A 27,386-nucleotide genomic window follows, 5' to 3' on the forward strand; every position below is an offset into this window, starting at 1 on the left:
TACAGTGTACACTAAAGAGACTCAATCACCCGATAGTAGATGGTATTCATACCTTTATTTGGAATACAGTCAAGGAATGACAATGACTGAGCACAAAGTCAAATGACCAAACAACACACAAAGATGCAAATATTTACATTTATCTTCCATCTCTCCTCATTATCCTCACATTACAAAACGGGTGAAAGGATTTTCTATTTCTGGATGTCTTAGCAAACAGTATTGAGTTTGTCACTGAGCACAAAGACAAACACACAAAACAAAGGGGGGTGTCATCAATAGTGATGAAAGTTAAATATTGGTACTGAAGATAAAAACAGTGATGTGCATTTTAGGATTCTATTTTCCATCTAACACCGGAGTGGTAAATCTCTGAACAATTCAGTTTTTATTTTAATCCTGAAAGGCCATACTAAATGAATGATGTTTATGTTACGAGTAATTGTGGGTTGAAATGCTCTTGGCTTTTGCATACACCTATGGCTCACAGGCCGGAGGTTGCCCATTCCTGCTCTAAAGTGTTTTAGTGCTTTTTTTAGATTCAGAAAAAGAGGGAGAACAAATACAAAACGGAACATTATAAAAGCAATCCTCTTATATAAAATTGTACAGAAAATTACAGTGCATAAACCCTCCAAGCCCATCTTTTCTCCCTTTGTCTTTCGCTATTTGCCTTTTTTTTTCCAAATATTGCACGCCTCTCAGTTAGCTATAAGTGGAGGGTTCATGTTGACGATGACTTGGACAACAAAGTCTTTCTGAATTTTGGCATCCTGTAGACGAGTCTTGTCTGTAAGAAGTTTCCCAGAAAAGAACCACCTTTGGCGGGAGACGTCGATGGCCTCCTGATTCTCCAGCTGCTTCTTCAGCTCGCTGATGGAGTCAGCCAAGCTTGCAGTTAGACGCACATCTTCCCCTAAACAAACAAACAAACAAAATGAAAGTCATGTCGCAGTTTGCTTATTGTTTTTCCGCTTCTTTTCTTACCAGTGGAGAGTCGAACACGGAGCTGGAACTCCTGCCTGCAGGGAGGGGTCTGCACTTCCTTTTGCGCAGATTCACAAACTTTGCTCTCGCCACATGTTTCATTAATGAGGTTGACAGGCGGTACCAAAGTGTATGCTGGAAGTTGATAACGGTTGCCCAACTCGTCGTAACTCTCCATGAGAGAGCCTGCACATAAACAAAATGGTAAATGGATATTGCACTTTTAGCGCTTTTCTATGAGCTTCAAGTACCGATACTCAAAGTGCTCACATTGACAACACATTTACAAAACGCAGTCACACACCAGTGGTGCTAAAATACATTGTGTAGCCACAGCTGCCCTGGGGCAGTTGACAGAGGCGAGTTTGCCATATTGTGCTTACATGCGACTCTGACAGAACAGGATTCGAAAGGCCGACCCTTCGGCACTGGACGACCCGCTCTACTGCCCGAGCCACGGCCGCCCAAAACAACCCATTCTATTAAAAATGCTTGGAAATAGTAATTACATATTCTCCTTATTTGAAAATATGAGTGAGATTCTTAAAATAATACAAAAAAGATAAACAAATACTATAAATTAATTGGGTTGATCATATTAATTTCCTCCACTTGCTACAGCAGGAAGTTAAATTACACAAGAACAACACACAAATCATCTTTCTGAACCAAAACAAAAACAACTAGAACAGCATAACTTTATTTGTGGTTAATTGGGGGCACATTAAACAAAGGCTGCAGGTATAAAATGGCAGTTATAACAGGGTGTGCTCACTTGTTATTAGTTATTTAGTCGATCAAATTTTCCCCCCAAAATTCAAAAAGCTCGAGAACTTGGTTACATATCTTGCCTGTGGGGAAAAAAGATTCAACATTCAACGCAATTGCGTGGCCAATACTGTTCTAAACATAATTGCTATTTTGGTACAGTTCAACAGTTGGTACAGTTCAGCAGCTCTCCCCACAGTTGGTGAAAACGTAACCAGTGCCAATCTGCAAACTCAGATGCAACTATCATTTGTATTTTTACTCGTGAATTCATTATATATTCCCTCAATATATTGATAAAGTACCGGGATGCCATCTAACGCAAAATTAATTTATGATGCAAAAAGTGTGAGAACCAGGGCTTGTGTAAACGTTGTGTAATCTGAATATTTACCACATTTACCACACCAGGGTTCCGCGGAGATCACGCAACATCATCAAGGACAGAATACACCCACAAAACGACCTGTTTGAAATGCTGCCATCAGGCTGACACTACAGGAGCCTGAGGGCCAGGACTGCCAGACTGGCAAACAGCTTCTTACCCACAAACCATCCAGATTCTCAACAAATCCCTCACAAACTAATCTGCCTCCTACTCCATGCATAAACAATATATTGGACAATTTTTTAATTTTTATTTTGCACTATCATATTCTGCACTACAATATTAGCACAATTGTCTGTCTCTGTTTGTTGTTTATTGCTATCTATTGTTATTTATTTTTTGTTCAATTATGGAATGTTTCTGCTGCTCGGGGAAGTGAACAGAATAAGAATTTCATTGTATGGTACAGCTATACACATGACAAATATATGATAAATATCTTGAATAATGAGATGGTTCTTTTGTGGTTTGGATGTTTGGTGCACATCCAGTGGTCATATTGCCAAAACCAAAAATGACCATTTGTGGAACTGGGTCAACTGAGTTCTGACTTTGGAAAGGGTACTGAATTGGGATGGGCCAATAACCAAATTGAAGATTCACCGAGGTGATAAAAAGTCTCAAAGTTTTCAATAATGACTAATACTGTCTATAACCAGAAATGAGCATCTTTCTTCTGCTTGAGTTGACTATACAGTGGAGCCCCGGTTTACGAGATGAATCCGTTCCGCTGTTGGATCGTAAAGCGAATTCACCATATGGTGGGCAATCCAAACCTAAGTTAATTAGCTAATGAGTGTAAAACCCCAGGTAAAAACATCAAAATTGTATATACATATTAAAAATTGGTATCAAAATAGTATAGTAACTGCAACTTATACATGTATACAATTAAATAACATATTACATTAAAAATATATAAAGGGTTTATTTACCTTCAAAGTCATGTGACAAGCTTGATATAGCCATATTCCCTAGTGAGGGTAGCCTAGCCTAGGCTAGCTTATCCTTCTTTGTATTTCTTGATTATATCCAGCTTCGTTTCCATACTAATGATTTTCTTCCCTCTCTCTTTAACATCAATAGCAACCTTGGGACCAATAGCTAACCAATTAAAGTTTGAATTAAGCAATAAAATGCACAATAAATACCATATTGAAAGCACTCTCAAATGAGCTCAAGTCTTTTGGCAGCCATCTTTGTAACCCCGTCCGCTGACCATTAGCAGACCAGCATCTTCGTGTCCCCCGTGACGCCGACCAATAGTAGACCAGTACTGTAGTGATGTAAGCAGTGACGTGTGTAGTGACGTATGAGCACGTTGCCCCTAGTAGACACGCGTAAAGTGAGAAAAAACGTAAGGCAGGGACGTCGTAAACCGGAGTCCACTGTATAATAATAACCTCTTCGATTTTTTTTTTTAAACCTTCTTAGCATGCATGCAGGATAAGTCTTTGTCTTAACCCCTTGATACAAAGCAGAATGCTGGAGGAAATGAATCGTTGCATCTAAACCAGTGCTTCTAAATTATATTTTGTCGGGCCTCCCCTATGAAAGAGAAAACCTTTCGCATCAACTCGACTCGCTGACTATAAATAAGATTATTATCTACAAGACTTGTATAAGTATACATAACCCTGTATCCTTCTTAACATTAACAAAAGAAAAGAAACATGAATCAACTTTCAACAACTGTTATAGTTTACAGCGTTTATAAGGGTTACAGCTTAGCCTAAAACAGAAAAAAATAATGTGCATCAAAGTGCCTGATCCAAACCAATAAACACATTGAACTTTGATGATGTCAGACACTTTTGGGAAATGCTTTACCCGTCAAAATCAAGTTATGAAGCTTAGCAAACCCTCCATGCCCTTTTTTTGGCTCTTATAACATGACTCCCAAAATGCAACTTCAAAAAAAGGTAAACGGAAGTGCTCGCTTTTTTTTTTTTTAATTAAAACACAAATGTATGGTCTTGCTAGTCAAACAAACTTGCTTCCCGTTTAATTTTAAGAGGTACCGGTGATAGTGTTCGAAGTGATTTTGAAATTTTATCACATTGTTATTTTAGAGGAGTTATTTTTTTAAAGTCTAGTGTGCCTCACAAAGGACATTCATTGAAGTATATTGCACTTCAGTGATAAAGAATCACTATGGCTTGCAGGGTTGATTAGTAGTGAACTTTCTACCAATTAAAATGGTCCGTAAATCTGGATAAATCTATAAAAAAATTTTAAAAATATCTTTTTATCACAATCAGCTTCTCAGTATTTTGGAGGATCTCTGTGGGAAATTTAGTGGTACTGTGACTCAGTGCAGGAAAGTAAAAGAAATACACAAAAAGCGGTAGGACATACCAAAATAAAATAAAATTATATTTACACATGACAACCTTTATAGCCTTTATAGCTTTTTCTGTGTAGACCCTCGATACACACTTGATATGCTAGTCTTTTTTCCATCTCTGTGTGCACCAATCCAGTGGCAGTGGTCACGCAGGACTATTATGTAATAACTATTAGTGGCGTAATCTCTAAACAAGGATGCGCTGCTGTGTGCAAGCTGCCCTTTGACATTTTGAGAATTATGACAAGCGACTTATGTGCTTGTGCACAAATAAATGTAAACGTTTTTCACTGCGAACTATATGAGGCGTGTGTTTGTACGTACCGTGAGGCAGAGTAATGCAGGCTCCATCCACGATGGCCTGCGCTAGCTCCAGGTCATTGCACTCGGCGGCCAGAGCTGCTGCTCGGAGTGCATCCCAGATCTCTTTGCGTCCATCAAAAGCTGGAGCCGTGTCCCAAAACTCATCCCGCTTGCTCCTGAGCTGGCCCTCCGTCATCGGGTACTCGCTCTTCCACTTGGGACGTTCCTTCTTCAGAGGTTCGTTACGTCCTGAAGGCAAATGTGCGACACGTTCACTTGGTACAGGTGAATTCGGGCGACGCTCAGCATCTTGACTCATCAGGATGGGTATATAAACAAGTAAATAACTTCCTACAGTTTTGTATAGTAAATAAAGATTTATCAAATTAAACATAAAAACAGAAATGTTTGACTTATCTATATTTTCATTTTAAACGAAAACAGAAGCAGTTTTCCTAGGCTCAGCAGAATCTCTCATAAATTTAACTGAACATTTAAATTAATAGTTCCTGGAACTTAACGAATTTCAAATGGATCTTTTATGCACCATGATATTACAAGAAATGGTTGATGCTAATATTCGTCAAAATGCCAACTTCGCCAAAATTCCGAATGTCGCACATTATCTGACATTCCCTAACAATTTTTATTGATTTTTTTTTCCAAACACATAACACTCTAAAACTGTAGGATAATGACCAAAATATTCCTCCCCCTACATTTTAATATTCATATATAACAAACATGCCCATATACTGTAGTACTGGGAAGTACAAACTAAGGACATTTTAAAAAGTAAATACAGAAAAAACTTTTTTTTTTTAATCTGAAAAATCAATAGAAAATATCAGAACAAAGCTAAAATGCACAATACCCTTTATTGGTGAACTTAATTTAAACTTCTCTAGACTTCTGAATACATAGTTTCAATGTTTCACAAATTACTCCAGTCACACAACCTTAAATCCATCAACTGTACTCAAAGAGCTGAATCCCAACACTCTTCATTAATAGAGATAAATATAAAATTCAGCTCTATCTTGGTATCTTGATGCCACCAGTACAAGGATCTCACAGGTGTACGTAATGTGACCAGTTTACTGACAAGGCACACAGGTACTTGTTTTATCAGACTTGATAACGGCAGCATTCATCAGAGCGAGCATAGCAAGAAAATTAATTTAACTCAAACAGATAGGGTGTAGAGTTAAAGCGATTCACTCTCAGGAGTGTAGATTAGAGGAGTGAGCGGTCACACTCATACATGTGAGCCACACAAGGACAGACGCCCCTGGATTATAGGCGGTAATCAGGAGCCACATAACAGGATTTAGCTCTCCGCGGCTATCTTCAAAGGGCATTGGCTGGCCAGAGGAGCATGCTTGACCAATGACAGTCAGCATCAGCACATGTGCCTCAAATTATGTCTACGCAATATCATCTTGGCCACCTGTTATTCCAACGCAAAGCCTATTCTATTAGATGATTTAAAAATACTACAGTATAACCATTCACAGTATTAGAATGCATATTCTTCCACTGCGAGGAAGAAGGCTTTAATTTTCAATAATTTGACATTGCATTCATTTCTTTAAGAATAAAGCATTCAACTCAATGCCAAATTCAGGCAAACTGACAAAGTGCCTCTGTGAAGATGTACGATTTCATACTGATGATTTTCACTCTATTATGAGCCATTATTATTTACAGAACAGTTACTACACAATAGGTAGAGAACGCAGATTGATGAGAATAAAAAAAAAAAAGACACATAAAAATATTTGATTACAAATGAAATGAAGTCTGCATAAATATGAAGAACTTCCTCAAGCATTTCCATAAAAGTCGGCAAGGTGGAAGAGTTTTTTGCTAAGGCAACTATTAATATTGTTGCTGACAAGAAAAGTGTAACATTTAATTCAGATTAAAAATAAAAGAAACTATTAATCTATAACAGCTGCAAACAAATGCTTTTTGTTGGTAATAAGGATCCATCTATCGGCTATCGGATCTGTCTGTCAATTAGTCAATTGAAGCATCTCAACTTACTTTTCAGCAGTATCCTTAAAGGTGGATTTTGAGAGTGGTAGTAGTTGTACTCCCTGGAGTTAGGAACTCCCATAGCCGTTTTGTTACCTGCTCCAAATGCGGCTACATCCACAGCCGTGTCGGTCAAGAGGACAACAAGTTGGTTTGTCTGCCTCACTTGACCATCTGCACTATTACTGAATCCAAGTGCTTGAGGGGAAAAAAACACCTCCACCTTCACATATACATCTTCTAGTAACAAACTTGAAATATCCTCTCCCTGCTTTTCATGGAACAAGAGTTCAAGCTGAGGAGACTAAGTCCAGTGTCCTGGTTGTTCTGAAGGTTGCATCTCTGCACAACAGGCCTAATCCTATCACTTCTATTTGGAAGAGGGATAAAGATGGCCAATGCTAGCATGCCAAACCTATTAGCAATCAATAAAATCCAATCAGAGACTCCATAGGCCAAGATTCTGTGAACATCCATCATGGAGTGTACTCTATATTATTGTAAAACAATAACATTGGAGGTCATTTCTATTATACTGTACTATTATTATTATACTATTAACATTGTGATGTTAGGTTAGGCAATGAGAAGGTTAGGAGCAATAAGAAAGCTTTCTGTGCACGATCCAGCTTCAGCACAATGCATTATGAATGTCACATTCAGGCATGAAGACACTTTGGGGATTTTTGAGTGAAAATCAGGGCACAGATTTGAGGCCTGAAACACAGTAACCACAAATTTCGACATTGATTTTAAAAAAAGAAGTGTGCATACTGTGAAAGTGTAAAAATTGTCAACCATTCGATTGTCAAATTAAGAGGACAAGTAATTAATAGCCTTTCATTATTTTATTTTGATTTTAGTTGCCCTTCATCAAAGCAGACTGCTTATCATTTATGCATGATCAAAATAAGAGACTTTCAAACATCACGCTTTCTTTGAAAAACAAAAAGCCAAACCAAGAGCTAAATAAGTTTCAAAAAGGTTTAGGAGTACATCAATGCTCGAGCGGCCTTGCATAGTAGTTGTCTAGTTGTCAGTTGTTTTTGAAGCACTAAACAATACCAAATGAACACCAATAATTGATCAATATACAGAAATTGAGTAAAATATGGTATAATACGCATATGTAAAATAAAATGGTATCCAACTATTCGATTAATAGATTGAATAATTGATTTAAAAAATATTCGAGTGACAGCCATAAACCATATACATGAAATACTGAGTAAGAAAAAAAACATTTGCAAAACTTTTATCGTATTATAAATACACATTTAAATTGTATTCCTGCATGACTAATGTAGTAGATATCCCTTCAAACTATCTTAATCTTCCTACAGACACAAAGCATTGTAATCTACTCGACTGCATCTGACCAATAATACAATGCCAAGACAACAAGAGGATTAATCCAACTTCTCTACCGAGGGTGACCAACCCACGGCTCCTGGGTAATAGACATCCCACAAGAGAAGCTGATACAGCCTGCAGCGCAATACCAAAAATAAAAATGCCTCAAACATCAATAACAATAAGAAGAAGAAGACTTAATACTTGATGGATTATTATACTATCCATCAATAAATTTTCTAGAGTAGGTTTTAATTCTTAATGGTGTCACAAGTAAAACTAGTGATAAGGGGATTTTCTGAAGTTACACACAAGAATTGCTGCCTAAATACTGTTCAGTTTTATTTAACTTCTAAAAACAAGACATTATCATTTACATTTTAACTGTTAAGATGTTATCTACTATAGTAGATTTACTTTGATAATGAATTCTTCATTTAAAATTTTTGATTCCTTTATTTGTTTTTGTTCAAATTACGACATTAAGTCAAAATGAAAAATATTTACCGCTTTTTAGCTTGTATTTTGTGTTTCTTTTGAGTATATAAAAAATGTTTTTTAATTTTAATTATTGAACAGCTGACTTGAATAAATTGACCTTAAGCAAACTGAAAAAAAAATATTTGTGGATCTTCCCAGGCTGTTTTTTTCATAGATTTAGAAGCCCGCAAAAAATTGGGTTTTAATTTGTCATCAACTAAAAAGTGTGGATTTGAGAGGTTTTGTCCATGTTCTAAACCAGACAACCTTTTAAATAATTTGCAAGACGAACCATCTTAATGTTAAAAATGTCATATAAATTTTATTTGTTTGGGTTAAGACTGATACAGCTACGGCAACTGGTGCATAAGAGTATACATGGCTTTTGATGTTGCTTTTGATGCACAAAACAAGTAGAAAGTGAAACCTTTATTTTACTTTTTTTTTTTAAGTTTCTTGCCATGTTTTTCTTCGTGCAACTTAATGTTGCTCACCACGTGCCAACATACTTGTTTTTCTTCATTAAACTTTAAAAAAATCATTAATGCAACAAGCTTTATATCCCTTCAAAAATATCAGTTAATTTAGAGCCATTTAGAGACCCCTGCAAATCTTGGTGCCACAAGCCCGTGGTTGCCTAATGAAGTTTATTTGCTGATTACAGTCGCAGGTGAGACGGGGCCAACATGGCTGACATTGAGCCAGCAAAGAGGTAGGCGATTCGTCGCCAGCCAATCAAATTAAGAATTCATTCTCACGTGCCTGGTAGACTTTTTAAAATAATCAGCGAAACTAGCGAGGGTTTGTTTGGGGAGAGATGTAAAGAAGGTGGCCTGAATCGTGATTCAAACCTTTCAGGACTGAGAAAGCCACTTTCCATCCAATGTTACATTCGACCTTGAATGCATGTGACTACCGACAAAATAGTTGCATACCGCCACGTTTTTTGCTCCTGGTCAAGCTCCGGATACTCCCTTGGCCGTCGCTCCTGCTCCTCCTCCCCACGCAGCCCCCCATCACGGTACCTGCAGATGTACGTAAACAAAATCACGTCCACATATCATAAAAACACGCCGTTCGGTCAGTCATCGTGGTGTTACAAAGCATTTTGTGAAATAATTGTGACAGCTCAGCGTGTTCCTGCACGGTCTGCCATGTTTACGTCACGTGTACTGCCAGCTGACCCAAGCACGCTCCAGGTTCATGCGCCACTATTTTTTCATCTTTGTACTATAACTTTTGCAGTCAAAATTTTATTAATTATTGCATTATGCATATGAATGTAGTCCACTTAAACATAAATATTTAATTCGCGAATTTACATGTTTGATTTTTTGTTCAATCAACTCTTCCTCTTGTTTCTAAATACGTACCTGAAATCCAGTCTGCGAAATGATGCATTCGTCGACAATTAGCTTGCCACATCCGAGATCCAAGTTTTCTCAAGAGGCCACGAAAATGTCAAAAAGGTCAGGTTGTTCTACAGAAGCTTTCGGAGAAGGAACATAGATGTACAAATTGGGAATATTTTGCAGAGAATAAAATACAAAATTATTATTTTTTTAAATACTTGTATTCCTCAAAAATCCCGTAGAAAAGGATAGAACTGAAACCGTGCAAGAGGTTTGCATCGATGAAGCATAAAGCCAGTGATCAGCCTTCACGCATGCGCTAAAACAACATTTCTTCAGACGCGCTAGAGGTGCCGGAAGTTAAAGCCCCGTGCCTTTCGAAATAAAACATAATTATCTATAAGAACGACTATGACAAAAGTATCAAAGATAAACGTTGCATCAAAACGGCAGTTGTTACAAGTAATCATATAGATGACGGTATATAGAAAAATTAGGCGCATGTGTTAACCTATCAATATAGTCGCTTACTGAGAAAACGGAAGTCTTATTTTTAAGTTGCTCACGTCTGAATCCGAAGTACACTGCAATCGTGGTTGTGGAAAAAGCATACTCAGCACGCCATTTGATGTGCACACTTTCTTTGGCTGACGCTTCAAGTGTTTATTTCGTTTACAGTGTTTATCGAATCTAATGGTTTACAACCGTTTGGTAACTCAACAGACTCAACTGTAAGAAAAGTGTGTTTGTTGATTCGTCTTCTAAATAACAATGGATGCATAAGATCCATGTTCCAGAAAGATATTGCACCTTTACCCTATAAGCAAAAGATATAGAGGTGAACTGTAGATTTTGTCAGAAGTGCCTAGACACTATAGTTCATATATTTTGGTTCCCTCCATCTGTAAAGTAAATGATAACAGAAATGATGTGGTTTTATTCACAATACTATTGAAAAGGATGTCATGATAGCTTGGAATTTAATGATATCATTAATTGAATGATTAATTGCTCCTAATGATTAAAAGAAACCACGTTTTAATGTCTTCAACAATTTAAACAATACAGTGTTTCAATTAGATACTTGGACAACAACAAGTCTAAACAACTATAAAGATTTGCAATAATTAAACTATATTTCTGTAAACTCTGGCGGTTCTGTCGTACACTGGTTAGCACGTCCGCCTCACAGTTAAGATACCCAAGTTTGAACACCGGACACTGTGAGGGGAATCATATATTAGGTTGTTATCATTATGTGCTTATTTCTTGTCTAGAGTAGTGTGCATTGCTATCCATCTATGCAGTCCTAGTTCATCTCGCCCCAGTCCTTAGATAAAGCTGTTGACGCGGGAAAGTGTGAGCTGGGACCTTGGTCCAGCTGTTGGTGGCGCCCGACTGGCTCTTTTTGTTATGTCTTGTAACGTGCAATGCTTTGCTGAATGAATAAAAAGCAGGCAGGGACGCTTGAGCAACGAATTAGTACTATCGGACGCATGAGTTGGTTTGCCAAGCTTTTTTCCCTGTACTCATGGCAGAGAAAAGTCACTCTTGGCTGGTCTGAGTTACTCTTTTTGCTGCTTAGCAGCTAGGCTTGTTGTAGTCTTTTAGAGATTTCTCTGACAGACACTTAAAACCACACAGCTGGTGAAGAAGGCTCAGCAGAATCTGTATTTTCTGAGGTTTGTTTTGTCTCTATGGGTCCTCAGCAGCTTCTACAGCAGCTTTTTGAGTCCATCCTAACAAACTGCATAGCTGTGTGGTATGGCAACCCCGCAAACGCCTGCAAAGAGTAATCAACGGCATCCAAGATCACCAGAACTCCTCTGCCCTCCCTGCAGAGCATCAACCAGTCCACAGGAGAGCTGTCTCCACCACCAGGACCCCACACATCCCCAACACAGACTGTCCACTCTCCTCCCATAAGGCTGGAGGCACAGGAGTGTAAAATGCTGAACTAATAGACTGAGAAACTCTGTCTTCACCTCTTCCATCAGCCTTCTCAACAGCCAATAGTAGTACAATACAACTTTATACTATCACTGTCATACAGCTGTGACTGTGCCAAAACCACATTATTTCTAACTGTTTTGCACTATTTATGCTGCTCCTTTTTTGCACACCACTTTTAAACAGTCATACCTACTGTAAACTACCATTCACATACGCACATTATTGTAGGTATCCTGCACATTCTTGCATGTATCTGTACATAGCCTGCCCTCTTACTGTTCATACTGTGCTGTTACCTGTGTGTTGCTTCTACTTTTTTTTTTTTTTTTTTAATTTCTTTTGTCCTAACTTGGTACTTATTTCTACAACAGTCATGTGGACAGCAAAGTAAGAATTTAATTGTACCGAGAGACACTGTGCACAAAAAAATGCAAGGCACAGTTAAATTGATCATAATGTCATGGTTCAAGTGTTATGTATGACAGGTAAAACTGTAGAAGAACACATCTAAAAGTTATTTAAACAAGTTTTATTCATTTTAACAAATAAAAAATACAGATAAATAATAGTGTTTTATTTGGATGTTCTCTGTCATCAAGTATTAGCTCAGGTAGAATATGAGCATGTAAAGTCCTTAAATTATTTGCTTCAATCAAAACGACGGATAAAATATCATTCCATAGTGAGGTATTGGAGGTTGTTTTCACCCAATTTACGTCTATCAGTATCCATCTTGAAGCCAACCTTAAAGTGGGGTACACACATATTGATAATCAGGCTACGTTTGAATATTTTGTGTGATATGAGTGACTTTTTATATCCTTACACATGTAAGAGGAGCATGAAAGATGTAAGTACACACAGGGTAAGGTCTTTCCCTCTTGTGAGGTCTGTCATTCTGAATCGGTTTAGATGATAAAAGAAATGGATGTGTGTGTGTGTGTGTACCCCACTTAATGCAACAAAACAGCTTGACAGCTTAAACTGGTATTGGCTCCTTTTTGATGGGGAAACTATCCCATGTCAAACCATCGCCAAGTGGTGAGTGACCAGAGGGCAGAAGGACACGTGTGACCCAGTGACTGCAAGGTGACAATCAAACAGAGGTTAGATCAGCTGTTCACACAAATTTTAAAAAAGCAATCGTGACAAAAATAACAAAACACCTTCTCTTCTCCACACCAAGGAAGACTTTCCAGTTATGCAGCTTGCCGTAGTTGAATGGGTTTTTGTAAACCTGACAAACAGGGTGAAGAGATAAGTCGACACACTAATTGAACAGAAAAACAGCCGTTAAACCTACCAACGATTCATCATGACATCAATTAATCAAAAACAGTCACCTGTCCCAATTTTTCCATTCGACTCTTTTCTTTTGAGTTGGTGTGCCTCTCGATGCTGGTTTCACCCCGTGATATGAGAAGTGCATGCCACGTGGTCAGCGCTCCCAAGACCACTGCCACAGTGCTGAAGTTACACAACATGTAATCTAGAATTAGCCCCTTTCAAACTGTTTTTATTTGTAGTCTTATTTGTATATACGTGTGTAGCAAATTTCCTGCCTGCTTAGGTTGTTGCACAGTTGTCGCTGCTTGCGACATGGTTTGTGTGTGAATTCCCTCATGCTAGGATAGGGGTGGAATGCTACACTCTCTTGTGACCAGTTATGTTAAAAGCCAACTGCATCTAATGTAGTATGTAATTGATCGTTGGAATGTTATGTTGCTGTGTGGGAGCACGGTTCTAGCTTCACTGGGATCAGTTTAAAAAACCTGAATGAATGAAAAAACATGCTGTGACCATAAAAACTATAATAAGATGAAAGGTTTTTTCTAGACAAAGATCCATTTTAATTGGGAAGGCAGTGAATGACTTAAATGCTTCTTTAGGTTGTCAGACTTTTATCATGAACATCTTTTACCTGGTGAGCACCCACATATAGATGATACCCTTATCCATGATCTTTTCTTTGAAAGAGTATGGAGGTGCAGGTGTCACATAGTCAGTCTTGAATGAAAAAACACATAAAAAACATCTGAACAAGTGAATGAACACAAGTAGAAACACATATGATCACTTTGCACAATTAGTTAGTACCTGGCCAGTGGGGAGAAGCCCTATTAAAGGTCCCATCCCTGTTACTGGAATCCCTGATTTTTCCAATTCCATATGCTTAAAACGCTAAAGCAGCAGCCCACAAACACCAAGCCAAGAATTCAAAGACACGCCAAGGAGAAAGGCAGCAACAATAGAAAAGCAGAACGGGACATAATCACAAGCTCCAAGCAGTTTAATAAGGTGATGCGTTGCATTTTAAGTGACAAGCACTCACCTCAAGGGCATTGTAGGCAGCCAAGAAACGGATTCTGCCGCTCAAGCTGCAGTAAATACAACCCAATGTCATGAAGACACAGAAGGAGAAAAAGTAACGGTGGTTCAAATGACCCACGCAATTATTCAACCAGGCTGGAAACAAGACATTAAGAATGGAAACAACGCTTGTGCCGTTGTATAATTGTGGGATTCTACACACAGGAAAAGAGAAAGGATACGACAGTGATGGTCCATTTTGAGAATGCACCTGCACAAAGAAAACAATGTCACTGTCATGTATTTCCATGCTTGACAATATTAAGATGGCTATCAACATAAAAGTCAACTGGGATAGGCACCAGCAAGCCTGCGACCCTAGTTGCCTATAGAAAATGGAGGGATGTATGACAACTCACCTGTTGCAGATACCACAGTGATGCGCTCTTGCTGGCTTGGGAATGACACATTTTTTGCAGACAGATACAAAGGGAATGTCATTTTTTTCCTGAAACAAATTCAAAATATTAAAAAAAAAATAATAATAATTGATTGAGAAAATACTGTATATCTTTAGTAATGAGTTGTGTCTTGAACGTCAGTCTTACAGATGGAGGGTACCCTGGAGCGGTCTTGACGGCCTTGTAGTAATGAAAGACGATCATGACTAGGTTCCAATGTCCGTAACAAAGGTGCCAAACAAGCCATGCGGTTGGATATGTCCTGAGTGCATTTGGCAAAAGGACGATGTAGGCGACCAGCAAGATGGAGGAAGTCAGTACCACCACCATCCACACAAACACCTTATGAGCATAAACCCAAGCAAGAAAAGAGAAGAGTTTATCAAGTACCACCATAATAACCAAAATTTAGATACAGTAACAAATGCCAACCATTTTTTTATTCCTAAAAAGCAAATGTAACATGATGCAGTTTGACATAAAACCTAAAAATACACTCTAAAACAGTTGCATCAAAAATAACCCAATTATGGCTTCAAAAAAGTGCAGGCCCAATATTTGGGTTATGTTTGACTCAACGTTCTGACTTGTTTTATGCAAAACAACCCAATTTTTGAAAATGTCTTGTACAAAAATGATCCATATGTTGATGTTGTTTTGAGAAAATCAAAACAGAAATTTGGGTCAAACAGACACAAATAATGGGTCGGTCCTCTTTTGACCCATAATAGGGCTACTTTGAACCCAACTTTTTTTGGAGTGTGGTAAAAGAAAATTTGCTCTTGAATAAAAATTCCAAAAATGCTTTGAATACACTTTAAATAAAAATGATGTTTCTCTAGTGTATTTGTTGAATACAGCTATATGAGCATGTACAGTACTTACCAAGCCAAACCAACGTGTCAGATAATCCACAGCCCATAGTAACGGCTCAAACATAGAGTCAAAGACCACATCTGAATCTGTGAGTATATTATAAAAAAGCGAGTGCAGCAGTAACTTCAAGTAGGCCTGCGTTTTCGACATCCACAGAGGCATCCGGCATCCTCGTCTTCTAGGACACAGCCCCAATAGCAAGCAGCGTAACAGGTGCACGAGAGAGCCCGGACAGGACCACCACCGCATCCTGCACTTTGAACAGCCAATCACCTACAAGGAAGAAACAGATGAAGATTTGTATTTTCTATTTTTAATGCTGGCAGGGAGATGAATGAACTCTATTGATAAACTGAAGTCAATATTCGGGATGTTCAACTGTTCAAAACCATTTTTTTAAATTTTAAACAAATCTGGGCTTTACTAAATAAACGCACTGCCATGCTACTGGCTATGAGCAAGTCAGTGACTAAACGTATGATTTGCCATATGAATCTTTTAGATGACTGTTTTAAATGGACAGATTCTGACGATTCAGTGCAGAAAGAACTGCCATGCTCATCACAAAGTCAAGTGAACAAACACAGTGACTTAGAAACATGTTGGAAAAAAATTGATGCAGAGTTATCTACTTCCAAATATCACACATTCCTTATTTTAACAATACTGTTCCTGTAAAAACAGCTACTATGATTGTTTGATATCAGGAGAAATAAAGCAAAAGGGAAAAATACAATAATAAACAATATACAATAATAAAAACAGCAAAACTGATTGAAAAAAAAATCATTACATTTTGCTTTTTCCGCAAGCAAATGGGAATCGAATAATGGGATTTTATTGGTTGAGAAAAAAACAACCTGAGATTTTATTTTTGGGCCACATCGAACAACCCTATGCTGTTTGAGTCTACGTATTTGAGCACTGATTAGTGCACCCTTGTTGCACTGTGCTTACAGTAGGCGGAGAATGCTGTACATGCACTTGCTGTGTGTTACATGTGACTAAGCAATTAATTATTGAAAACACTTATTAATAAACTTTTAATGAGATTTACATCTTTGATTAGTCTGGTTATATTTGAGTTGCACCGCCAAAGAACCTGACAACCAGGAGGCAAGTTCAGAAGTGTCTTAAATAAACTGCCACACAGACACAATTGTTAAAACAACTGACATAAAGTGGGTTTTGAAAACAATGTCAGCTAATCTCCTTAAACCCTAAGAGACATTTTTCAATACTTTAAAAATACTTGGGTGTCTGAACCAACAGTACTAAGATGAACCAAGCTCTTCCAACTGACGGATCATCAACTCCTATCTGGATTAGTGTCTTGATGGGGAACAGTCAGATTTCATGTATGTTTATTTTTGTTAATGCTTGTTTGTTTGTTTTTGCGTTTTCATGTTTTGGATTTTGGTTCAACTCTTGTTTTGTCACGATGTAAATATAGTCTAATAGTGATATGTGAAATAACCACTAAATGAATAGTTCGAACAATGCATGTTTTAATCCAATCCAATACACTAGTTAAGTACAGTTCAGCTGTATATGATTTAGACATACAATATAATTTGCACTGTTTTGTTTCAGTTTTTTCCCGAGTAGTATAAATAGGTTAAATGAAGCGAGGTCATGAATGATACAAACAAAAGTCTGACAAAAGACCTAATCATGTTTATCTGCATTCCAGAGAGGGTGGAGCTGGAGGTTTTGAGGTGTTCTGTGCGAAATTGTCTGCAAGGGTTGAATTTATACAATAAAGCTAAAGCAGTAATGTTTGCTCGGACCCCATTCAGCCAATGCACTATTCAAGCCAGTACTTTGGGTATTTTGCAGCAACCAGACAGTACTCAAATCCCTCTAAATCTGGCCTCTGATTAGAGGATGTCGTTCCCGTGTTGACAAATAAATAGGTGCGCATCGTAAGTCTCGCGAGCGACAGATTTTTGTAGAGGTGTATGTACTCACTTTTTTATGAATGAAAAACCTGGTGAAATACATCCTCCGATCGACATCTTCAAAGGGGCAAACAAATCGGGAGTGTTTGACATTAAAAAGCTACGGGTTACAGGATAAAGGACAGCTCGTGTGACAGTTCTGGTAGAGGTTGAGCAAATGAGTGGGTGCGCATGCGCGGGAATACGGCGAAAAGCATTGTGGTCAATAGAGTCCGGATGCATAGCTGTGACGTCTCCTTTAGGTGGCATTATTGTTGGAGGGCCATCACAGCTACACGCCTTCAACTATGCAAGATTTTGACCACACAGTATTGTATACATTGCCTAACGATTTGTTTAGTTATTTCACATATGTGTTGTCGAGATTTGTACGAATTATCTCGCATGGAATTCTGGGAATTGAAGTGTTGTTTTTAGCATTTGCAAAGCACATGCCCTGCAGCTAGAAAATAGCGTGGCTATAGCGTGGCTATAGCGTGGCTATATCTAAACTCAATAGAACTTTCTCTTGCGAGCCATTATGTCTTTTTGTTTTAATTTTGACGTTAATGCAACTACAAACCCAGACGACGCGCAGAGAAATGCATCGAGAAATGCAACAGACAAGACCGATCGTGTTGCAAAACCTGTAAGTAAAGACAAATGTTTCTCTTAAATTATTCGCATGCGATTGAGTGGAACACCTTAGCACAGTGAACTATTATGAAAGTGTGCTTTTAGAATGAATAATTTGGATCATGATAACTATGAAATTTGTGCTGGTCAAATTACAATGTCCTACTTTTGTTTCAACTTGACTGTAGTGGTAGAACTAGTATGTTATGGCTCTACAGGAAGTATGTTCTCTCGACTAAAAGTGAAGATTGCCTGTCATGCACATTTGATCACCAAGTAAAAAATTTCTCCACTAGAGAGCGCCCATTTACAGTTGCGTCAACCTGTAAAATACTCTTCATTAATGTGGTGACTGTCGGTATAGACTCGTAATAATTATCAAATGCACATGAATATTTGAGAAGTGAGATGTTTTGACTGGTTGATAAACCATCAACACATGACGGGTTGACCTCGCTCATGTAATTTATTCCATCACATCTCATGTAATTTATTCCATCACATGTACGATTTGTAATGTTAGAAATCATAAAGCAATAAACACATCTGTAGCACTTCAAATTACCGTTGCACTTCGGTTCATTCCAAATTTGATGATTGAAAGTATTGCCTCACAGTTGACATCAATAGCTGATAAGTGGTTAACTTTCGGAATGTTTGCAGGGAGGTAGAATTTAATGCAAAGGTGTCAATTTAAAATATATTATTTAATATATAAATACAGTATATTTAAACTATGGTAGTAAAAAAAAAAAATAGAGGTTGGGTTTTCTCATGTATCAAAACTGAATCAATACATGTCCTCCATGCCATGCTGCTTTTTTTTTTAGGTAAATGAAAGGGGTTGCCCATCAGAGGCAGTAAAAGAGGCCAAAGAGCACTTTCCACCCTCTGATCTTTGGCACTTACTTGAGGATGCCATTTACGAAACCCTCACCATTGGCACTCTTCCTCCCCTGCACTTTCTCAACGAGACTGTTTTTGAGAAGACCATCGATGAGAGGGAGGACACGGAGAACATTCTGTCCCGCACGGCCGAGCAGCGGTCTGACCTCATCTCGGGAGTGTATGAGGGTGGACTGAAGGTGTGGGAGTGCACGTATGACCTCTTGGAGGTAATGGAGAGGGAAGGCGAGACGTTTGGCGGTAAGACTGTCTTGGATCTCGGCTGTGGCGCCGGGCTTTTGGGAATTATGTCACTTAAGAGAAGAGCAAGGAAAGTCCACTTCCAGGACTACAACAGTACGGTTCTTGAGCAGCTCACTATATCTAATGTTATTCTCAATTGCCAAGATGATGACAGTGATGATGATGATGATTGCGGTGGTGACGGTAAAGGAAAAAGTAAGGAAACAAATGACAAGGAAGACGTAAGTAAGATCAAATTAAAACATGACAAAAGAGCTCTGTTACTACAAAGGTGCCAGTTCTTCTCTGGTGACTGGCGCACCTTTCTTATTTTAGCCTCAAGTCAGGACCCACCTTTAAAATATGACATTATCATGACTTCAGAGACAATCTACAACACTGCCTATTACCCTGCGCTACACGACATCTTCCACAAACTTTTAGCACCGCGCGGAATCATCTATGTGGCCACCAAGTCCCACTACTTTGGTGTGGGTGGTGGTCTGCACCTGTTTGAGACTTTTGTGGAGGAGCGGAGGGTTTTTGCTGTGAATCACTTGTGGGATAGCGAAGATGGACTTCAGAGGCATGTTGTTGTCCTGTGCTTTAAAAATCAATCGCAGTAGCTCATGCTGGTGGGGGGCAAAGTCAAAACAAGCCAGCCTGTGCGAAGAGACAAAAACCAATTATGCCAACATGATGAACTAAAAATAAATCAAAAATTCAAAAAATCCCTATGAGTACTTTGCCTTAATTAGATTTTAAACACAAATATTTTAATCACATACACTACTTTTTCAAAATTTGCTGAATTTTTCTCAGTGAAGGTAAAACCAAGTTAATAAGGATGTCGCTGGAACCAAGTAGCACACAAACTCTCATTCTTAAGGTAGTTCAGTAGTGGCGGAGCATTGTGATTTTCTAAGATGTTGAAATATTTGCAGGGATCAATAAAAATACAACAGATTGGTATTTATCTGGTAGCCGCTGGTAAATCAGTGTTGATAATTATTGTGAGAAATCATCACATGTCAGTATTTTCACATAAATGAATACCATGAATTATCTTTAATAATGAGTAACTGTCAGTTGTTAGCATGAAAGGGATACTTCTCTTACTTTATTAAGCCATTTTCAGCAGTAAAAAGACAATGTTTTGTCTACAAAAAACATATTTTTCATGTACAATGAATACCTCTAAAACACATTTTATTCACTTGCTGTCAACTGAAAACAACATCAGATGTGCTCAACGCTCAGTTACTGACCAATCACGTCTCACCTGGTTTCTGTGGTAGGTCATGTGACGTTTGCAGCCTGAGTCGTGATTGATTGTAACCTGAGCATGTGTGATGTCATTTTCAGTCGACAGCAAGTGGAAACGTGTGTTTTTAAAGTTATTAATAGTACATGGTACTTGAATAGTATTTAAGTAATCAAATTAATTATAAAAAAAATACTTGCTGAAAATGGTGAAATTATAGTACAGTGGGCCCCCGGGTTACGAACTTAATCCGTTCAGCGGCTACGCTCGTATCTCGAATTGCTCGTATAGCGGGCAATCCAAACCCATGTTAATTCGTGAATGCGTGCAACGCGAAGCCTTAGGTAAAAACGACACACTGTATTCATATATTAAAATTGAGTGACCTATTCTGCTGTTCACTTGCATTATATAATAAATACAATGGATTAATAGCTTTTACCTTTGAAACGACGAGACTTGAGCTGGGTGTAAACAGAGGGGGCAGAGTCCAACGCTCAAAGTTAACACGGCGATAGATATGCTATTGGTCTTAGAGTGTTACAGTAACTCTTTCAGTCAGGGTGCAAATCACGCAGATACTAAAACATCATCCTCTTATTTCTTTCTTTACCGCTGCTAGTAATTTTAGAAGCTATGTCTAACAGATAAAGTTTGCAAAGTCTTCACAACATTCCGTTTTTCACTAATTTTCTCTCCTTCCTTCCATCCTGTCCCATCAAGCTAGATAAAGGCGTTCGGCCAATAGCATATCGGCATTTCTGTGATTGACGTGTGACGCCGGCCAATAGCATCTCCGTGAGTGAGACCGGGTGACCTTAATCGACCAATAGCATATTCGCATCTCCGTGACTGACTGATAATTATTCGCACTTTTTTTTTTAAACGGTTGGAATGTATTGACAATTAATTTAAAAAAAACACACATTTAAACCAATGACAATTCTTTGTCCTGCAATCGGCACATTTAATTTCATGTCAGCTGTTTTTCCCTTTAGCTGTACAAACACTACACTTAAATGGTAATATATTTAGACACCGTGAGTGAGACAGTCAGTGTGACGTTGTAAGACCAATAGCGTTCACGTTACTGCCACAAGTATCTACTGATGATTGATGATGTCGCTACTGTTGATTTTATTGACGCAATTAAACAAGAACATTTCTACATACTCAATGGCCGGCATGTCGAGTTGCTCGCAAGGCGAGAGGTTTGTTCGTAAGCGGAGGACAAAAATCTCCCTGATCCACGCTCGTAAGGCGAATTGTTCGTAAATCAGGGTGCTCGTAAGCCGGGGGCCGACTGTACTGTATTCCTTCAAGGAGTAGCAGAAAAGTAGGTCTCTTTAGACTATTAATGTGATTTCAAAGAAAAAAGTTTTTTTCCAACAATAAGAACATTTCAAAATAACTTCTGAACAACAGAATTTTCTGGATGCTTCCACGCTGTTGAAGGCTATCGTGTATCACTTAATGTACCTTATGCTTAGCGGCTTCAAAAATAGTGGCAGCTACAGTGTAGGACATGCAACTACAGTATATGCCATAATGCATTTTAAGTTTGAGTGAAAAACCTGAGAATACAGTTAAAAATTGACACTTGAGCAATGTGTCCCATTATGTATTCAACCAGTTTTAATAAACATGCTGTCGCATCCCAGAGTCGGCCTGGTTGTTTTTATTTATTTATTTATTTATTTTCTATCATACTTCCTCCCTCTACAGACATTATCCGGTAAGTAAGTACTGAGAAGCACTTGAAAGGGGGCTGATCCAAGTCTATTTAGGCGCACCAGGAGGGGGAAAAAAGGAAATGGGCTCGGTGACCTTTGCAAGTGATTTCCCCGTGTTCAAACAGAAGCATGAAAGCCAGGTTTGTTTCTGAAGTCCAACTCAAAATGTCAATTGCAACTTACCCGGCTGCCCGATGATGTTGCTTGAAAGCGGATTCGGGTGCCACAGTATGTCAGTGGTGGGTCTCTGTGAGACTCATTCCGGAAATGGACCTCTACCTTTTGTCATCTGCTCCTTCTCTGAAAAAGTGTAGAAAAATCCTTAGTCTTGGGTGTGGTTTGTTTAAAAGCCACTAAATGTGACACATGCTGATGCCGGCTACATCCTGGAAAAATGCAAATTGACATTCAGGAAATGCAGTGAAGTAACCTGTTGAGACCTTTTGTTTAGAAATATGTATCAAGACTGGTCTTGTTAATAGACATGAGGAAAGTTTTTTCTTTCAGTCGCCAGCTATTATGCTCATTTGAAATGATGCTGTCATATAACCTGAGATTAATATATGTCCACAACATTAATAAAAACGTCTTTTACACTCATGTCCTTTTTTTGTAATCTCATTGTTTCTGCTGCAAAACATAAGACACTGGCAGATCATTTCTAAATCCTGTTATTCAAAGCGCAACTACGTATTTATTAAAAGTAGGAAAAAAATCCATGGTCAACAAAATTTTGTTGGGAGTTGTTTTCTCAACACTATCATATTGAGTAATAACGCTGCTGCTGGAGTTGTGCCATAGCAGAGGACTACGTAGGTCTAACTCAAATTTTCCATTGCTGACGTCATCACCATCTTGTTCTTGGGACCACAACATAGACCTTTACAGATCTATTTTTCATGACTGATTTTCAATACCACATCACCACAAATTGCTATATCTGATTTAACAAATGTTAAAAAAAAAGCTAAAATGTTGCTGATCTCAAAATGTTAATGCAATTGTATTTACTAAACCGCTATAAAAATGAACTATAACTTCGAGGGTGTACAAAGCCTCCCAAAAACAGTGCACACTAAGGTGCCCTCATTTGCTTTGCGTTTAGTGGAACCTTGCTATTCACAGAAAATAGAAACCGTCTCGGCGCGTGAAGAAAGAAAATCTACATATAGTTGACCTCCATTATACATTTCCAAACACATCTTGAAAAAGCAACGATTAGGCACCAATAGAAAGAAAAAAAACGCCCCCCCCCCCCCCCCCCCCCCCCCCACACACACACACACACACACACACGCTTGCTGCGGTGACAATAAATAGATCTCTATCTCAAAAAATGTTATAAGAAACTCTAAAATCGTATTATTTTTAACATTAGCAAAAGAAAAAAAAAGAAAAGAAACCAAATGACCCCAAGGAAAAGGATTTGTTTTTGCTACGTGAAGTGGTAATTGTGAGAAAATAAGGACTGGCATCTTTTATTCCAGGCATTTTGATGCACTTGGGTTTTTTCTGCTTAGACAAACCTTTAACTTGTATAAATGCTGTAATAATGGTTAACAGTTGTTGAAAGTTGGTTTATATTGTTGTTTTTCTTTTCCTTTTGTCAGAGCCAAAAATGCTACAGTTTTAGGTATATTTACACAATTTTTATAGATAATAATCTTATACATGGTTGGCATGGCAAGTGTGTGTGTGTGTGTGTGTGTGTGGGGGGGGGGGGGGGGGGGGGGGGGTGTTTTCCCTTTCCTGGGGAGGTCTTTCCAAAATATATGGTAATTGAGAAGCACTACTATAGTGTAGTGTAGTTTAGTGTAGGGATTATACATGTGATCTGCTGCTTATGTGTTGTTTATAAGTTGTATTTAACTTAACCTGGTAATCATGGTATTCTTTTTTTTTTTAAACGACATTTGTGTGGACAGTAAAGTAAGACGTTCATTGCACGGAAAAACTTGTTTCTACACTGTGCACATGACAATAAACACTTAGAATCTTGAATCTCGAATACGTGGACTTTGACAATGAGAGCACCACGACACCTTGGTGCCACGGATGCGCAATCACACTTCACACAGCAAAAGCAAAGCCTGTTGCCTGGGCTCATACATGCATACATCCCAGCATCGCATTGGGCTCCCCCCAGGGGGGCCCTACCCCACTATTTGAGAAAAACTGGATCAACCTAACATGCAAGTTTTGGGAACATTGGAATCAACAGTGTCTGCTGGTTGCAACACCTATTTATATTGACTGCAGTTATTTTTAGCCAGTTAGTCAACAATTGATATGTACGACGTTCCCAATTCACCACAAAAGTCACGCCTCATCAAAACCATAAAATACAATGAATTACTAGTCAAGTACAATGATCTGCTATCATTTCCAAATGCCCAGTGCAAATATTTTGCTTTCTGATCATGAGTCTCCAGTTTCGGTTTGCATACACTGGGTTGGCGCGCATGTCTGCTTCGTCATCGTCTCGTCATAAGCCGACAGCTGTACGCAAGCCTGTGGGGGAATTCCTGACTCCAACAGTAGATGCAGCCTTTCCCCTTCTTTGCTTTATGAGAACAGGGGGCAGGGCCAGTCAGATGGTTTTTCATCAGAATCTATTATGTGTTGATTCACAGTGTGGGGGCGTGCTGTTGACTCCCACTGTTTCCTTCTTACTGGGAAGTGACTGGTGAGCTTACCGAACGGAGGGAGTGCATGAATAACCGATTGCGAGGAGGGCGTGTTGAAGGGAGGTAAGCCGGCAAGTGATGTGAAACATGATGGTATTTAAAGTCGAAGCAGGATGTCAAGTCACTGCACTGGACTCTACACTGGGACACGGAGCAGATGCCAGGGAAGGCTTTTGTTCCTTCATTTTTGGAAAGCATATACCCTATTGAGAACTTATTTATGAAGTTTTTGATCGGCCAAGACATTGGTGAGATGTAGCTACATGAGTAAAGAGGCAAGTATTAAGGTTGAAAACTAAATGCTTCATTTGAACCGGGCAGAAAGAAAAGGTAATGGAAAGGTATTTCACTCACCTGAACTTGATCTTGATGACTTTTGTTGCCATCTCGCCAGTTTATGTCCTCTCAGGGCATTTAGGTTGTAGAACCGGTTGTTTGCCACCTCTGCCAGGAATATTTGTCGTTTCCTGGCAATGCTCAGGTGTGGCCTTTCCTCAATTGTATTGCATGTATCCTCAAGACAGTGTTCTGAATGGCTCTTATCTTATCAGGGACTGCAGTGCAAAAGGTATCCAAGCCAATCAAGTAAATGAATGTAGAAGAAGGAAGAAGCAACCATACAATTGTTTTTGAAGATAAAACTTCCTTATAATGTTTTGATTATAGTCCTGAAGTTGTTTTCATTGAATTTGAGGCGCTTGTAATGTTTGAGTCACATCATCCGCCGTCCAGCACTTTCATCAACCTGTCAGGAATCAAGAAAAAAAATGGTCACAACATGCTCATCGGGCTGCAGTGTGGCTGTAATTGACTTTGTAAAGGTTTGATTTCACTTTCGCTTCACATTTTCTTAAAATTGAGGATATTTCGAAAGGTTAGTTCTGCTGTGTAATGTACTGTAAAAGGCCTACTATACAGTTTTGTCTTTTGTGTCATGATTTAGTTGATACAGTAAGTCAAAATTGTATTGGTCAATATACAATTGTATTGCTCACCAATTAGGCATACTTTTTTATTGGCATTGGTTTGTCAATCCATGTTTGTTGCATTTTTTTAGTTTATGTACTGTATATTCCAATTAAGACGTTCTCAAACTTAACTCGCCAAGTACCAACTCAAATCCTTGTCAAGTGCCACTGTCATATGAAAATAGAAATTACAGTAATGTGAAATTTCTGTAAGAGTAATCATCAAAAAGTCTGTTTTAAATCCCCAAACATACAGTACATTAATTATCACCGTAAGAAACTAGAATCTTACAGTTATATCTAAATGATTAGATACAAATGTATTATGCTTAAGAGTTAAATATAACTGAACTTTGCTTGAAAAAGGTTCTGTAATTGAGTGTTTTAAAGCTACTAGCTTGATTCTAATATATTTGGTGTATTTCATTATTTTAATTGTTTTAAAGATTGTAAATAATTCAGTAATCCTTTCACATAAAACTAGAAGGAGTCTATGTGCTACTAATACAATTCATTTCACACTTTGAGAATCACTGGTTTGGTAAATTTGAAATGTGAATTTAGTTCTTAATCTGGAAAAGGGAATGGTGGTTGTATGTGTGTTGTTGTTGTTGTTTTTTTTTTAATATGTAATTGATAACGTTCAGTATATTGACCTGTACTCATTTTGTTACTGTTAACCTTGGATCAATCGAATGTATTATGAAGACCTCTTTACATATGTGCTCCACTATGAGAACTGAATTCCATAGATGGTAGCATTTATGGGTGTCGTCTATGGGCTCAGTTCTTTTGGCATGGCACACATCAACTACAGGGCTGCAAAGAATGGTACTGTATTGTACATGTTACGTAATACTCTGCTGTATATTTATACTCAATATTAAAGTGAAATAAATGCACTTTCTTTATATTTGATGGTCTCATCTGTTGTGTGACGTGAGATTTATAATACAGGGAACAGCCCTATCGTAAATTGTGGGCTGTTCTCCGGGAGGAAATGGAGGAAAACTAATAAATAAACAGCACTGTATCTGCCACAAAATATGCCAGCCTAGGCAGTGGCAATGGGGTGGGCCAAGTTTACTAGGGGTGGCCAGAGGTGGCATGCACAGTAAGTGTTACACGAAATTAACAAAATGTCTATCCATTCATCCATTAACTTGACCACTCATCCTCCTACGGTTCAGACTTGTGCTCTATTACTTACAGTATGTGCTGTTTATACATTGTATTTGACTTAACGTGGGATTTATAGTATTTTCTTTTTTTTTTTTTACAACATTCATGTGGAGAGCAATGTAAGAATCTCATTGTACAGAGAAACTTGTTTCTACACCGTGCACATGACAATAAACACTTTGAATCTTGAATCTAAAGTGCCGCAAGCATCCTGGAGCCTATCCCAGCTG

General features: G+C 38.3%; 3 protein-coding genes across 6 annotated transcripts; 1 reads left to right on the plus strand and 2 right to left on the minus strand.

Moving 5' to 3' along the window:
• Nucleotides 1–36: 36 nt before the first annotated feature.
• Nucleotides 37–10,317, minus strand: ubtd1a (ubiquitin domain containing 1a). Of its 2 annotated transcripts, XM_088422039.1 has the most exons (5): nt 10,040–10,317; nt 9,602–9,691; nt 4,815–5,042; nt 988–1,173; nt 37–916 (listed from the first exon to the last, which is right to left on the minus strand). In XM_088422039.1, exons 1-5 carry the CDS (start codon nt 10,089–10,091, stop codon nt 702–704), a joined length of 771 nt encoding a protein of 256 aa, XP_088278165.1. In that variant the 5' UTR covers nt 10,092–10,317; the 3' UTR covers nt 37–701. The 2 variants fall into 2 exon arrangements, with proteins under 2 accessions (XP_088278165.1, XP_088278166.1); XM_088422040.1 differs by lacking the exons at nt 9,602–9,691; nt 10,040–10,317 and adding an exon at nt 6,843–7,193.
• A 2,167-nt stretch (nt 10,318–12,484) lies between these two features.
• On the minus strand, nt 12,485–25,432 carry zdhhc16a (zDHHC palmitoyltransferase 16a). Of its 3 annotated transcripts, XM_088422002.1 has the most exons (12): nt 25,361–25,432; nt 22,503–22,619; nt 15,628–15,891; nt 14,890–15,084; nt 14,701–14,789; nt 14,524–14,552; nt 14,304–14,437; nt 14,069–14,152; nt 13,893–13,978; nt 13,315–13,438; nt 13,138–13,208; nt 12,485–13,053 (listed from the first exon to the last, which is right to left on the minus strand). In XM_088422002.1, exons 3-12 carry the CDS (start codon nt 15,865–15,867, stop codon nt 12,951–12,953), a joined length of 1,155 nt encoding a protein of 384 aa, XP_088278128.1. In that variant the 5' UTR covers nt 15,868–15,891; nt 22,503–22,619; nt 25,361–25,432; the 3' UTR covers nt 12,485–12,950. The 3 variants fall into 3 exon arrangements, with proteins under 3 accessions (XP_088278128.1, XP_088278127.1, XP_088278129.1); XM_088422001.1 differs by lacking the exons at nt 22,503–22,619; nt 25,361–25,432 and adding an exon at nt 17,590–17,734; XM_088422003.1 differs by lacking the exons at nt 14,069–14,152; nt 22,503–22,619; nt 25,361–25,432 and adding an exon at nt 17,590–17,734.
• Nucleotides 17,822–22,241, plus strand: mettl18 (methyltransferase 18, RPL3 N3-histidine). Its single transcript, XM_088422004.1, has 2 exons — nt 17,822–18,207; nt 19,025–22,241. Exons 1-2 carry the CDS (start codon nt 18,100–18,102, stop codon nt 19,946–19,948), a joined length of 1,032 nt encoding a protein of 343 aa, XP_088278130.1. The 5' UTR covers nt 17,822–18,099; the 3' UTR covers nt 19,949–22,241.
• Nucleotides 25,433–27,386: the final 1,954 nt, after the last annotated feature.

The sequence above is a fragment of the Hippichthys cyanospilos genome, chromosome 8 (assembly GCF_059441005.1).
Source record: "Hippichthys cyanospilos isolate Australia breed blue-spotted pipefish chromosome 8, RoL_Hcya_1.0, whole genome shotgun sequence".
NCBI lineage: Eukaryota > Metazoa > Chordata > Actinopteri > Syngnathiformes > Syngnathidae > Hippichthys > Hippichthys cyanospilos.